The sequence below is a fragment of the Apostichopus japonicus genome, chromosome 2, assembly GCF_037975245.1.
Source record: "Apostichopus japonicus isolate 1M-3 chromosome 2, ASM3797524v1, whole genome shotgun sequence".
Taxonomy (NCBI): Eukaryota; Metazoa; Echinodermata; class Holothuroidea; order Aspidochirotida; family Stichopodidae; genus Apostichopus; species Apostichopus japonicus.
In genome coordinates, this window is record NC_092562.1 from 30,513,620 (window position 1) to 30,527,072 (window position 13,453).

Sequence of the window (13,453 nt, forward strand, 5' to 3'; positions counted from 1 at the left end):
TTATGTTCATGTCAAAATAACCAAAGAACCTACGGTAAACCATTACAAGATCTCATGTAGGAAACTTTAATGTTTGTCATATAAATTAAAGCAAAACAGTTATTAAAATTTACTATTAAAGAGCTAAATTTCAGTTGAGTATCAACTTATTTCTATGGATTTATGTAAACTGGACTGATCCAAGGATTGACATAGAATCCACGAGTGATATGATTTATGTACAACTTGCATGTGAGGATTACCATACGTACCCTCTCCCTGTGCAATTGTCCTTTAATGAAGCAATTTCTAGTTATCAATATAATCTTCCCGTTCTTACATTGATCTTATATTTTCATCATTGAACATGAAATCAATGGCAATGAAGAACTCTTCCCTTCCACCTCCCTCCCACCCCACCCCTCACCAGGCAGACAATATCCCCAATTTGAGCACCAATGGACAGTAGCTTACTGAACTGACAGGCATCAATGGAGTTATGTTGCAGTTTTAGCAAACAAGGATAGCATATGTATGGCGTATAATAACTAATGCCTGCCTATACATGGACATATCTTTGTAGAACAACCATATATATTTCATTACATCATCAAATCTGATGACACGTTTGGAGAACATTAGATTGGAGGATTCTTTAAGCCTTACCGGCGGTATTAATTAGCTTTCCTCAGTGATGTAATGCATAGTCAATAACTTCCATGACATATCTACAAGGCTATACTGTGAGTGATATTCGTGTATAAAGTATATCCTTCTCTACATGAAGGTAGTAGCTTTCCCTTGCATGATGGTTTATGTAAAGATGGGTGATTTGTCTTATAGACTTTTTCAAACAGTTTATCCGAACTGTGTCTATAGCAAGGTATGGGTGCAATATCTTGTCCTATTGTATGGTCCTGTCTCTCATACTAATTTGTTTCACTTTACACATATACCCTCACATACCTGCTTCATTTGTCACTAAGACCCTCCATGCAACAGCTGGGCTTTCATCTTCTGTTACAGTGATGGTGTAGATACCAGTCCTTGCAGCATTTGTCATGTTAGTAGGTAGAGTAAGAGTGGCAGGTTCACTGCTGATGTTTGTCATTGCTTCATCTGGTACTCTAGGAATATTTTCCGTAAAATTATAACGTTGTCCTTGAAGCACTGCTTTATCAAATGTTACACTGGCTGTTTGGGAACCACCTGTGTATACTTCAATGGTAGTTGGATTCGTTGTAGTTGCTACAGGACTCCTTACAACAGCAACATACTGAGGATTAAACTCATCTGGGTAACAGGAAATAACATGTCACATGCTTAACAATTTCACAAAGACTGCAGGAGACTCTGAGCCAACAAGCTTCAATGAATTAGAGATGAATAATGATAATTATGACTAGAATTATCAAATATTGTGGAGAAATATCACCATAACCATCCATATGACACCATTACTTGTGACTATCAGAAAATATGATTTGAATCACAAGAACTGCAACTGTGGAATCATAGCTATCACTTTCCAAGTTGAGGATATAGTCTAGCTTGGTAATACTAACAAACTAACTAATATGGCCATTGCATAATCAAAACGATACAAACTATTAACACTGTATGATAAACACACACATGCTGATATCTGTCAAGGCAGCATGTCTTTTGTGTTTAGACCACAGTTCCCCAGCTAAGATCACATCATTGATATTCTGAGGAATATTCACAGGAATAAACCTTTGGCATAAACAACAATCAATTGAGTCAATACACAGGCTTGTGTAGTGCAACCCTAAGATTGGATATTCCCCTCCCTGTGATGGGTTCCCCCTATAAATTCTTGGTGCTCATGGAGTACGGTAGCCTGTCATTTCATTGCAGGATGTTGGCATGACAATACCTTTATTCTTGGAATGACACTGCTTTGTTCTCCATGTGAACCAAGAAGAGTACAAAGAATACAAGGGCTAAGCTTTTCCCAGAAGATAGAGATCTTCTGCAAATAGGTGACCATTGTGTGCACCTCTTGTTTATGAGCTCTTTCCTGTGACTACCATCACTAAGTTGTTTACACCTGGTGTTTTAGTTGTTGTTAAGTATGATGTTACTGTGTCCCTCATAACATTAAGCTGATCATCTGTATCCCCTATATTTAAGCTGGGCAGGGAGTTGTGTTATCTTAGGATACTCTTGCCCTTGGCTCTATAAGAAGGCCAGTTTACCAGTGATCTGTGCCGCTTACTAGATAGTCTTAGTCACTCGTAATTGGTACAGACTCCATCTGACCAGACTGTTATACCCAGGGAATGCTTAGGGCGTACAGCCTGACAAAACTGTTAGCTGTCATGGCAACCTGTGATCTAAATCAGTATTTGTGCATGGGTTGAAGTAGTCGCTCTTCAGATACTGTGTGCGTAAACATCAAGTGCATCTTCAGTTACATCATCATCAAAATAGGGATTTGCAATATGTTAATGAGCTAAATCGATGATAAGTCAACTTAAATCAGAAGAAGTCAACTTAAGCTGCTAGAAACTGTTAAAAGTCAAAGGAAATTGACTTCTGTGGCCGAAGTGAATTGTATGCATGTCCTGGACTCTGTAATTGCAATGAGAGGTGAGGTATCAATGGACTGTTTAAAAATGATTCAATGCTTCCATGGGGTGTATACTAACTAAACAGAAACCAGTGCTTCCCACCAATGGAGAACAAGGTCATTTGTCATTGCTGTTCTTTGTCAAGCGACAAATTTAAACAAGTTTTTTTTTGTGAAATATGCCCCCTACCCACCGCATATTGGCTGTATCATGTAGTATTGTTTCATTTTTTTACGCATATAATGCTCATACAGCATTTTCACACGAGTAAATGGTGCCTCCATGTGCGTTTAATGTACATATTTATGTGCGTATGTATTGCAATACGCATTTCCTTTGGGCATTTTTTAAACCTGAAGTGAGTATTCATACTGTTTGAAGTGCATTTTATCCAACAGGTGCGCACATTGATGGCATTTTCATGTGCGATTTGTAAAAATGCACGCGTAGTGAAGTGAATAAACAGAAGTAAACTTTTGTGTTAGGAAATTAGGCCACTCACCTGACACCCCTCAGCCATCTAGGATGCTGCAGACATCACCAGTAGAACTTATTCATAATTAATTTGCATGAAGAAAATTAATGGCTGTTAAATCAATATTGCCATTATCCATCAATACAGATAAATCCATGCTCCAATAACGGTTCATTTACCAGCATATAGCAGTAATGACATAATGAAAATACATACATTGACAGTTTGTTCCTCTCCAGCCATCCTCACATTGGTTATTTTCACACACACCTGTGTCTAAAGCACAGAGAGTGTTATCTGCACAATGACACTCCTGTTTACAGTTAGCACCAAATGTCCCTGTTTCACACTCTGGAAAGAATTGAAGAAAGTAAAATGTAAATCATGACATTGCTGATGAAGTACTGAAACATGGTTGTGATATCAGAAAACGAAAGAGCACACATTCCAGATATGATCTACACTGCTAAAATAATCGTTCTGAGAGACCTGTAATGTGCAAAGTGATAGAATGTATACTATCAATGAAAGTCAACAAACTCCTACAAGGTACAGTACCTAGTCATAAAAGTGACATTTCTTCCAATTTTACAGAATTGATAATTGGATGATCTCCCTTATTTGAAATATCAGGAAGCTGTCTCTACCAAAAACAGAAGCCACAATGGGAGTCTATTGAATGATGACACCACTAACACCATTGAAACTATTGTCAGCATTGAAAGATAAACGGGTATAGCCCCTTTTATGACTCGTTAAAAATTCAGATAAAATAGGATGATAAAAATACAATGTTATCACTAAACAATATGAATGTAATATCTTCCTTTTGGGAAGCTTCTTCAAATAAAATATAAAGAGCAAATTCACCGTCAGAACCAAAATTTCAGTATATTTATTACCATGTTTCAACAACAAAGATACCAAATCAGAAAAAAAAATTACGGTGTATAAATTAAGTAATATGACATGTATGTTCATATCAACACATATTGCTTACCACATAACCTAACTTGATGATCATATGCCAAAAGTGTTGTTAACAACAGTTTTGGAGCAGCTCACACACGTTTCACTAATATGATTAACATTAATATTTCCAAATCGAAACATATATCAGGAAAATAATTTAAACATGATACAAAGAAAGGAAGACCTCATCGATATAGAGTCTGTATCTGCAGCCTATCATTTACTCTAAGCAATTGTATTGGTGACTATATTCTAATTGACTCAACAATCTGCTTGTCATAACTTCTTATAAACAAAGTAGTATTGATACCTTCTGTACAGTTTAGTCCTTTATAGCCAGCAGGACAGAAACAGCCAAGAGGATCAGGATAACAGATGATTGCACCCTGACATCCATCAGCATGGTCATCATCAGAATCATCACATTTATACTCAGCATTCTGACCAAAGACATTCCTTCCATGAACTGTTGATGAAAATATGTTTGTATTTATGTTATTTAGATCCTCCTGCAAGCAGGAACTTGTGAAGAAGCCTGACTTATCAATGCCTGAAGCTGACCGAAGTCAGTCTCTTAGAATTATATTTAATGTCCATGATTATGAATTGTCAATTGTCAACAACTCTGCGACTGGACGACAAGCGTTCATCTTGTAGTAACTCGAACTCGGGAACTTATGATTGAAAGGCACCGGCGTTAACCACTGAGCTAATAATCCACTTGCCTTTGAAATATGGTGAATATGCCCTGCAGCTTGGTAGAGATGGTGATATCGTTGCCCCTGGGGATACTTACTTGGTTGGCTATTTCTGAAGCAGGCTTAATCCAAGAAGCTCCACTCAAATATATGATTAAAACATTCTATTGATTAAGAGATGATTTATTCTCTACCTGATACAATTATAAGTTCAACTAAATGCTGTTAAATTACTTGATGATATTGATTGGAAACAAGCATATAGGTATTATATGGTGGTAATATTGATAGTGAGCATGGTGGTGGGAAGCCACCCAAGTTAGCAAGACAAGATGTGCGAGAGCATTGAGGTCTTTAACGTTTTACTCCCAAGCTATTATGGAAGCCAATGAGCAGAATACCTCACCACTTTAGAGTAAGATAAGAATTTTTCACCAGTTGAGCATAGTGCAGTGTTGTACACTAGTATTGCTTGTTTGGTTATTGTATTTTGTACTATGTATTTCACATTATTTTTGTGTAAGAGTGATCATCTGTAATATTACTGTATTGGATGAGACTGTTGCCCCTGGTGTGTAAGAAGGTTTGAATTTCATTTTGAAGAATTTCATGTTAGCCATTTATTCCATCTGGCATCACGATTCCTTGCAACATATTTTCATGTGTCCAAATTTGACCAAAGAGATTGTTTATTGTGTTTGACTTCTGGAATGGCTATCATTTTCTCCTGCAAACCTTGTCTGGCAGAGACAAAGGTACTTAAATCTGTATTATCTCTCGCTATCTGCAGTTTGCTTCAGTAATAAGCAGTAAAGTTAGAATTAATGTTGACAAGGTTTCTGACAACAAAAAACAGATCGGTGACACAATCTGGCCAGAGATATATGTAACCATGAACAGCTGATGAGATTGAGGTTAATTCAAAATTAATACTTAAAATAATAGTGATTTATTTCCTGAATCCAGCTGAAGATCAAACTTGAATTAGTACAATTAATCTTAGTAAACCATAACAAACATTGAGAGCATCTAGTTACATGTTTATTGATTGATTGATTATGGTATCATCCATAACATTTCTTTACTACAAGAGGTGAAAGTGAAGAGCACATTATTAATCAGTGTTGATTCAGCATTTCTTTGCTAAGTACTGCTTGAGGGTAAAGGTACTTACAGTAACATGAAAATCATGCATTGTTAATTGTTGAGACAATTTAATTAAAAAACTTACTATTTTCACAATTGTTTCCACTGAATCCTGGAGGACAAAGACACAGACCAGTTAAATCTGAGCAAACTCCTCCGTTGATACAAGGTTCACATGTATAAGTACAGTCAGGTGGACTCCACATGTTCTCTGGACATTCTTAAATGTAAAGGAGTGAAAAATATATCAGTAGCATTGATGAATCAATTTGCAGAGATTAACTTAGTGCATATATTTTGTACTTTCTTGTTTTCATACATTTTGATCTTCGTGAAGTATTGTAAATACAAAGGTTTTTCAGACCAAATCTTTAACAGACAACATGGTATCCTTTATGCAATACAAAGTTTCTCCAGACCTTAGCATGTTATTCACGATGTATAAAAAAGTGTTATTGTTCCACTGTATTTAAACATATATCGTGCTATCCTTGATGTAATGCAAATGTTCTAGCTACCAAATTAATCCCAACATTTATAAGACATTCTGTGCATGATGTAATACAAAGGTTATACAGTTCAATTCATAAACATCATATCCTCCATGATATAACACAATGCCTCTACTGAAGAAACATAAACATAAATCATGCTATCCTTGGTGCAATGCTAAGGTTCTATACAGACCAAAATTTAAACATACAACATGCTATTCTTGAATTATTGAAAGTTTCTAAAGACCAAAGCTATTTTAAACATACAATATGTAATACAAAGACTCTTCAGACCAAATCATAAACACATATAACATGGTATCCTTGATGTAATACAAAGGTGCTACTGACAAAATTTATTTAAACCTACAACATGGTATGTGATATGAAACCTACAGATCTTAACATACATCATGCTATCCTTGATGTAATACCAAGGTTCTAGCTACCAAATTTATCCAACATAACACATTCTGTACATGATGTAATACAAAGGTTCTAAAGATTGTTCATAAGCATACTACACACCATATAACACAAAGACTACTGAAGAAACCTAAAACCTAAATCATGCTATCCTTGGTGCAATGCACATGTTTTATACCACCCAAAATTTAAGCATGCAACATGCTATCCTTGATTTAATTTAAAGGTATTACATACTAAATCTATATAAACATACAACATGCTACTATTCATGTAATGCATAAAGACTCTTCGGACCAAATCTTAAACATAAAACATGTTATCCTTGAGTTGATGCAAAGGGTCTACATACCGAATCTTAAACAACAACATACTATCCTTGATTTATTTAAAAGACTCTACAGACAGACCAAAGCTATCCAAACATGCATGTTATTATTATTTATGTAATGCAATGGCTCAACAGACCAAATGTTAAACATACAACATGCTATCCTTGATGTTATGCAAATCTCAAGGTGCCACAAACCAAATTTAAATAATTTGCTAACAATATGATTTTGATAAGATTCTTCAACCCAGTCAGCCCTATACCCTGACATTTTGCTGATTACTTTATCTAGTTATTATAGGGTCTCTGTATGATCCAAAAGAGATTCATTTTATATTTTAGATCTTGAGATCATGTTATGAGAAAGGGATACCATACACAAATTCACCCATACACATGTTATTTGGATTGCATATCTTTATGAATGTTATCTGAACCAAATATAAGTAAACGAGATATGTACATTTAAAGAATTGTGTCAGTCATGAAGATGTCAGTAAACTCAACAGTCAGTCTAAACTGTTTGCCTATATACACACTTTAGTTATATCAGTATCTCATCCTATACTACTTTCTTACATGAAATACTTCACACAATGTACTCTTGTGGTGGTTACACAGTAGTTGGTAGTCCCATATTGTTCAGTTCTATATGAAAAAGGTCAGAAAGTCCTGTCTACTGCATGAAAAGGATTTATGAAGATTACTGGCTTGTATCCAACAGAAGCTTTTAGATCAAATTGTATTGCAAACTTTTGGCAGTAAGAGCCACGCTAGACAACCATGCATGGCTTCATCTTAACAAAAATACTGTTTATGTCACACATGGCTGCCTATTATCCTCCTTTGAATTCAATCTAGTAATTATATGATATCTATTATGATTCATGGCAACAATGGCTTGTTCAAAATTTCTATCTTAACGTACACACAGAATGCAACCCACCTTAATGTTATAGCTATTAATTCTGAGTTTATGTAATTAAATTTGTTTTCACAAGAATGTGTTCATAATATTTTCATCTCTGTAATATTATAGTAGCCTTTAAATAAACACATTTTTAACTGCTATAAGCAAGAGTACGGCTGATTCCTTCTTCCTTACTATGCACTACAGTGGTAGCTTATACATTACTTCCTCGATTTTCTGCACCATATATTCCAATGTCTTGAGTTTGTGTTAGCAATTAAAGTGATAAGGTGAAAGCAAATTTAAGACCTATAGGAACTAATATATCTAAGACCTGAGTATCACTGACATCAATCTGTGAGCAACTGTGTATTATAATGGTCTAAAACAATAACATTCTTTTGTGCCTACAGTCATCCTCACATTAAAGATTACATAAGTTCTAATTACATGCTTAGAAGAGCTAGTACTCAGACATGTATCACCATCTTGACATGATGACTGTATTGAAGTATTTTCAACAAATCTCTAAGACGTGCATCCAAACTTCTTCCTTAAGATTGTTTATGTTTGTATTGTTCTTTATTAAACATGTTTAATAAAGAACAATACAAAAAATACAAAAACCCAACGGACACTATGGTTCCCTGCAAGTTTGGTACAATCCGACTTAATGTCGTGGAGTTATTGCGATGTAAATATTTTTACGTTTGACTAGTGTTCGACCGATGATCGGTTAGACAATCTGCATCGGGCCGATTATCAGACAATCGGTAAATAATCGGCAACAGCAAAATCCATTGCCCTACCGATTATTTGGAACCGATTATTACGTTCCACATAAAGGATTGTATTTTCCGCGCTTTTGATACACAACAACCACAACGAGAGAGAATTTTTGATCATTCGATTCAATGCTATTCATAGCCTGGGAAGGTGCGCTAATCTACCGTGAAGCAGTATCGTTAGTCCTTAGCGCGAGTTTGTACAAATGCTGTTCGATTCACTATCCAGTTTTGGCAGTTAACGTCATACAGTATACCCGCGTAACAACACACAGTATACCCGCGATAAGCTTAGGGGGACGACGTATTTTTTTTTACTTCGCTTGTTGCATCTAACAAAACCACCTGTCATCATGTTAAACGATTGATAAGAAAGATTAATTGTCTTTACTCTAATATAAACACCAAATCAATATACTTTTGAACCACTTTGGCCGTTTCACTGTAGGTGAAAACTGGAAAGTGAAAACAATAACATTAGGCTTTGTTCATTGTGAGAACTACGTACATTAGACTAGTCTGGCTGAAGAACGGTTGGACTATCAGAACTGTTAAGTTTGAAAATGCGCCCAAGATTTTACAAATGGCATAAAATGTTGAAATCAAGACTCCAAATACTCCTAAAATTTCCTAAACACGTTTGGCGACAGTCCTCAGTAGTTCTACTGCATTACAGTATTTTGTGATTATATAAGCAAACATTCTTACGCATATTTTTGCGAAAACCCTGAAGCAACTTTTTTCCCATGCCGCATGTACCATACGTGCTAACAGTAACTAAACTCCTTACCGCAACCGACTAAAAGCAAGTCTGATTTCCAGTGACACGCGCGACAAAGTCAATGGGACTTTAGTGTGTGATTTCTTCCACATGTAGTCAAGTCAATGGAGACGCGCCATTGACTTACTGTGTATGATCGTTTGAAACAACGTTCGTTCAATCGGAAGTTTTACCGCGCAGATGGTAATCAAGTAATGTGTCGTTACATTTCGATCCTGCTAGAATCGAAACGTCAAGCCAACTTACTCTCACTTCTTAAGCCTACACCAGTGTTGGAAAACCATGTTCAACTTCCTGTGAACACACTTCTGATTTCCCGCCGATGTTCGCGCAGCGAACACACCGTGCAAGCATAAAGGCGTGGGGTCCAGGGGCCCGCCCTAGGGCCCTGGTGGGGTTAAGGGGTGGAACCCTTGTGGGGGGTCCAGGGGGCGAAGACCCCGGAAAATTTTGGTATTTTTGCGGGATTACTGAGTCAGTTGAAGGGAATCCCGCACTGTCTGGCGATAAAAAATTCGCAGTTGAGGATGCAAAATACTGACAACTTTTTTAATTTAAATTGTCACGAAGCTGATGAAAATTTTAAAATGACAAGTTAGAGTAGCTATGTTATGTTATAAAATGAAAAGAGATTTAATCTGTCTTACAATCCTTAAAAAGTTTAACTTACAGAACTTCCGATATTATGAAACAAACAACGTTCGGCAGAGCCCCGTTTATAGACTGCCTAACAATGAATAGCGCACACTATACGTACATCAGTTTACAACTGCAGTACAGTTTACCCTACTTAAATACTACGTTAGGCTACTGTACAGGTGCTGCAAATTTTCCCAGGTACCTTACCAAACAACTTCGCTCTCATCCCCTGTCTAACACCTGTTTGTTAACATTTTTGGCACGTTTCCAAGAAACGTTTCATAGAGTTTTCCCCATGATACACAAGGCACAGTACATACCATACAATACACGCAGCACATCGAGGCCCCACTAGCTATGGACATCTTTATGAAAGTAAACCTTGTAATAAAATATGTTTTAGGCCACTAATTGGCATGATTAACTAAATGCTTAATTTTATTTCCATGTTCTTGTAGAAAACGTCAAGTTCGCAAAATACAATTAGTTGTGTATTTGTAGTTACATGAGATCCGTAACCGACGAGGTGGTTAGGCTATTTGCTATGCACTTAACTATGGTAGGATATTATTTTTTCTGTATTTTTGGAAATTCTAGAAAATACTTTCTTTTTCCCCCGCTTAACACCAGATGTGGTCTTACGGTTTATTCATAAATGGGTGTACTAGAGCCTTGTTTACATGACATTAGTTGCATTTAGCACAATATGCCAGTTTCGCGTAAATTTTTCGAAAGTGTTTTGCTGGATCTTTCGTAAAATTTGAAAGGTGTACCAACTTACTTTTCGTACACAATTGGTAATTTCTCTACTGATTTTCAGAGTTTTTTTTTACAGTCAAGTGAATACGTTGTGCATTGAGTATAAACTTATCGCGAATGCAAGAAAAAGATGCGGGGATTTCCAGCAGACAAATGTTTTCTTTGCGGGATTACTGAGTCAGTTGAAGGGAATCCCGCACCTTAGAGGGAACACTGAATTGAAGTCAAATCCATACGAAAGAAAACGTTTTCTAACTAACATACAATATAAGTATAAAATAATGTGGAATGGCAATATTGTTCAAAACATCTCCGCCAAGTTGATATGTTACAGCAACCTACCCGCGCTGGGCCGTGTGTGTCCGTGTGACATTGCCCTTGTAAGTGGGTTGGGGACACATCATAACTCGTTATAGGCTATTGTGACTAAAATTGCGAGCGCGCTCTATGGACAATTTTTCTTTTGTTTCTGAAACTTTTCTTCTGAAATTTTCCTTATTGTTTTTACAGATGTATTTTTTTGCTCCGTTTTTTTTTCTCGTCCCGTTTTTTTTCCCCCCAATTTTTTTATTTCCAGCCGGGCTGGATTTCCTGCTAGCATCGGGGATTTCCCGTGAACCTGGTTCGGAAGGTTCGCAAGGTTTTCCAGCCCTGGCCTACACATTATTTTTCATATCAGTTTATATATTTCGATATCAGCCAAAGAAATAACGAATATTTTATTTACGTGCGATAAACTTTTTACTTTTTTAAGTTGGAGTTGCAACACTGATAATGGTTTTAATAGCAGTTGTAAAAGCTGCCCCTAACTTTTTCATTTTTCATTTCGTAGCCAATGGCTGCTATTTTTCCTCTTCTGTAGTCTGTACAGTACTGTGTTGTGGCGGGATTGCAATATTTCGAATCCTTGTTATAATCGTACATCACCCTATGTATGTATAACAGTGTTCTTTACTTGCACCATTAATCTTTACTGTGAACAGTTAAGTCGTTCATTTACATCTTTGATTGTACTATTGGCCTAGAAGTTGGTAATCATGCATAACACTAAATCATACATTAGTCCAGTTCCACGAAAATTTTGAAATAATCGGTAATCGCTAATCGGCCAATTGTCACAGGAAGTAATCGGTAAAACCGATTGTCATACAATGGGTCGAACACTACATTGGACCCCATAACCTCTTTAATATTCATACCATGAGCACCAAAACCAATGGGGCACACATTCTAACCATAATACTTTTACACAGCAGTATGACAAATTTCCATCACTCAGTTGTTGAGTTATTACAGACCCAAGCAAGCGTCACAGATGAGCACACACATACACACAAACTCATGCTTGGCGGACCCCTTTGATTTTTTCCATTACAGTCCAAATCCACATACCCTAACCTTAGCAATGCCCCTTACTGATAGAAGTCTTCTGAGGACAAGGTGATTCTTTTCAACTGATGTCTGAGGACTTGGAATTCCTTTGTGCCAAATCCTCAGTCAGAATACCAAACAAGTGTTTACTGTCTTGAGTGATATTATACCTCCTTTAAGATCCTAGGATCAAACTCATGCCAGGTCTAACCATTTGAACTTTTGTCTTCAAGTTCCTCCTCTTTAATTCCCACTGGTGTCGGAATAAAGAAATATAACTTGTTGTTCCACTTTCTAGCCCGTATTTGCAGATATCGATGATTATAACCAAAAAACTTATGAGTTGTTTTCTTTCTTAATCATGATTGGTTCATTCAGTGACATATTTGATGAATAATAAAGATGTTTTGAAGTAGGTGATATTGAATCATTCATGCATCAGATTCCACATCACATGTGACCCCAAGCATACAGGCAAATTAGTTCTTATATAGGAACCAACCAGTGCTCACAATCATTATAAAGGCCATAATATATATATATATATATATATATATATATATATATACTATATATATATATACTATACTATATACTACTATACTATACTACTACTATATATACCCATCACGATTTTCATATATATATATATATATATATATATATATATATATATATATATATATATATATATATATATATTTGTTTCCAATCAGTATCATCAAGTAATTTTACAGCATCTATTGGATCTTTTAATTTTATCAAAGAGAGAATAAATCATCTTTTAATCAACAGAATGTTTGAATCATATACTTGAGTGGAGCTTCTTGGATTTAGGCTTCTGAAATAGCCTTCCAAATAATTTTCCCCAGGGGCAACAATAGTACAATCTCTACCAAGCTGCAGGCGATATTCTCCACATTACAACACACACACACGCAAACATGTTTGTATTACATTCAGACTGAGGACCCCATTGTATTTTCCATTGTTCAAATCCATGTACCCTGCCTTTAACAATACCCCATACAATAGAATTCTTCCGAGGACGTGGTGATTCTTTAGAAATCACAACCGAGGACCTGAAATT

General features: G+C 36.1%; 2 protein-coding genes across 6 annotated transcripts in view; one reads left to right on the top strand and one right to left on the bottom strand.

Moving 5' to 3' along the window:
• LOC139956014 (uncharacterized) overlaps positions 1–13,453 on the bottom strand; it is a 183,547-nt gene that overhangs the window by 68,467 nt on the left and 101,627 nt on the right. For all 5 annotated transcript variants that reach the window (XM_071955178.1, XM_071955177.1, XM_071955180.1 and 2 more), the window contains exons 16-19: positions 5,953–6,087; positions 4,334–4,489; positions 3,268–3,402; positions 946–1,272 (exon numbers count right to left, since the gene is read on the bottom strand). In XM_071955178.1, the coding sequence (XP_071811279.1) occupies positions 946–1,272; positions 3,268–3,402; positions 4,334–4,489; positions 5,953–6,087 (753 nt within the window). The remainder of the gene's footprint in view (positions 1–945; positions 1,273–3,267; positions 3,403–4,333; positions 4,490–5,952; positions 6,088–13,453) is intronic.
• The window catches only part of LOC139956110 (uncharacterized), a 100,970-nt gene that overhangs the window by 19,070 nt on the left and 68,447 nt on the right, over positions 1–13,453 (top strand). The gene's annotated exons all lie outside the window — the stretch shown is intronic.